This window comes from Phytophthora parasitica (genome assembly GCF_000247585.1).
Source record: "Phytophthora parasitica INRA-310 unplaced genomic scaffold supercont2.45, whole genome shotgun sequence".
Classification (NCBI taxonomy): domain Eukaryota; phylum Oomycota; class Peronosporomycetes; order Peronosporales; family Peronosporaceae; genus Phytophthora; species Phytophthora nicotianae.
This window is the reverse complement of record NW_008649031.1, coordinates 454,744-456,946: the sequence shown is the minus strand read 5'-3', so window position 1 is coordinate 456,946 and position 2,203 is coordinate 454,744. Positions and strand designations below refer to the sequence as shown.

General features: G+C 41.7%; 1 protein-coding gene across 1 annotated transcript; it reads left to right on the top strand.

The window, feature by feature from the left end:
- Positions 1-95: 95 nt before the first annotated feature.
- On the top strand, positions 96-488 carry PPTG_14943 (hypothetical protein; the record flags this gene model as incomplete). The annotated part of the gene is made up of 1 exon (XM_008912294.1): positions 96-488. One exon carries the CDS (start codon positions 96-98, stop codon positions 486-488), a length of 393 nt encoding a protein of 130 aa, XP_008910542.1.
- Between the last annotated feature and the right edge of the window lie 1,715 nt (positions 489-2,203).

Below are 2,203 nucleotides of genomic sequence, written 5' to 3'. Positions count from 1 at the left end.
GCATTGGTGCTGGTGTGGGCAACTCGGCCGGTAACCAGACCAACTTCGTGGACTACTTCAACAAGAGTTCGTACCGCCAGGTGCTCGACAGCGAGATGGCCAAGGAAGGAGTGACCGTCCCGTCGCCCGACCTGCCCGAGATGGTGTTCGCCAAGAAGCGCGCGGCCACGTCGGCCTCGCAGATGAAGTTTGTGGTCACCCGTTTTTTCCAGATGTACCGGCGCACCCCTACGTACAACCTGACCCGTGTGATCCTGGCCGTCTTCCTGGCGCTGCTATTTGGACTCGTGTTCGTGGATGCAGAGTACGATTCGTACTCTGGTTTGAACTCGGGCGTCGGGATGATCTTCCTCGCGACGCTATTCAACTCAGTGGTGGCCTTCCAAGTGTGTTACGTCTGTCATGTGTCGAACGCGCCTCGTTCTACCGTGAACGCGCGTCTCAGACGTACAACGCCTTATGGTACTTCCTGGGCTCGACACTCGTAGAGATTCCGTACTGCTTCTCTTATTACTTTCAAGTTTACGTAAGACATTGTATCGATACACCATAGGTGTGTCAAAGATCCAACTTGGTCGATTATCAAACATCCAAAATGGCACCAGCGTTTCAGTCTTAGGAGTTTTCACCACGATTTCATCTCTTGCATACTTAGCACTAAACGAACTGGTTCTGTTAAACATTTCAATTCCTTGATTAACCGTCCATCTACACGTATCCATATAGGATTTAGCTAACTTACGTTGCTTTCGCGTGAGTTTGATTCTGTATTTCCTGGTTCGCTTCATTACCTGAGTTGTTGTTTCTTCCTCCTGACTCTTTTTCTTCGATTTTACTATCCCTTTTACAGGTTTTGTATCGTCGACGTCCCATTTTTTTTTTACATGAGAATACTTGTATAATCGAGAGTATATCGTCTGCGAGTTCGTTATCGATGTTTGGTCCAAAACCAAGATTTCTGAACCAAATTGCTTGAAGAAGAACTCAATGAGTTCGTAAGCAAATCTACATAGTCTATCCCTGTGATGAATGACAACGGTTCCGACATCTTCTTCGATAACCTGTTGTATAAGGGACTGGAGACCTTTACGTTTCCAGTTAATACCTGAACCAATATCATCGATAATGATAGCATTGGGATATTCTTTCTCGCATACTAGTGATCTGTCTTTGTAAATCATCTTTTTGATGTCTGGAAGAGACGCGACAGTAACAGATTGTTTTCTTTTGAAAAGAAGTATCCATACCGCTAGAAATATCGTTGGGTGCTTCTTTTCCAAGAATCGAGTTAATGTCGTACAATCGGTGACCTTTATCCCCATATCTAACAGAAGCAATTTTACCGCTATCAGCCCATCTTTGTAAAGTGTCACTGTGGACTTGGAGAAATCTTTTGGCGGTAGCTGAACGAACATACGTTGGTTTGTTGTCATTGTTATTTGTTGACATGATAAGATTCTACTCATATATTTCTTATAAACAACGATCAAAATTAGTTCTCTGGATATTTATATCCAGAGTTTTAGGGGGGATCGGAAAGCGTCGACGATCCTGTCAAATAACATTTTTATGTATATATCTGTAATTATTTGAAACCTAAGAGCGAATATTTATATACTATAATGACTCAGAAACTAATAAACTGTTTTCTTGTATGCCCACAAGGGTGAATGTTGACCCAGTCGGCCTAGAACAATATTCAAGCAACCTTGTACGAATGTAATCCAGTCACATTCAAGCTACCTTATGGCTTCAACTTAGGGATCGAAGCAACTAGCAGTTAGTAAATACAATCACACAAATGTCATGCGTCCAGCTTCAGATATACATGCATCTCGATGAAGCACATGTACTCAATACGAAATTAACACTGCGATACGATTGAAATTGATTTAGAGACGGCAACCATCAAATTCTCAACTAAGAAAAGTAAAACAAAAAGTCCAATTGTCGCTGGCGAAGTGGGGGGCCATCCTTATTCGCGCTTCAGTTTCTTCCTATTGACAAATATTATATTATTAAATATTGAGTATCCAAATATCCAGAGCTTCCCGGGCGCAGCACGGCATTAGTATACAGTAAATAGTATACAAAAAACTACCTAATGTTATCCATCTTTATAAAGAATTCCATTAACAGTTAGTAGGCCTTAGAAGTAAAAATAAAAAGCAAAAGCTCATTTCTTAACATGCTAGAGCAAGAA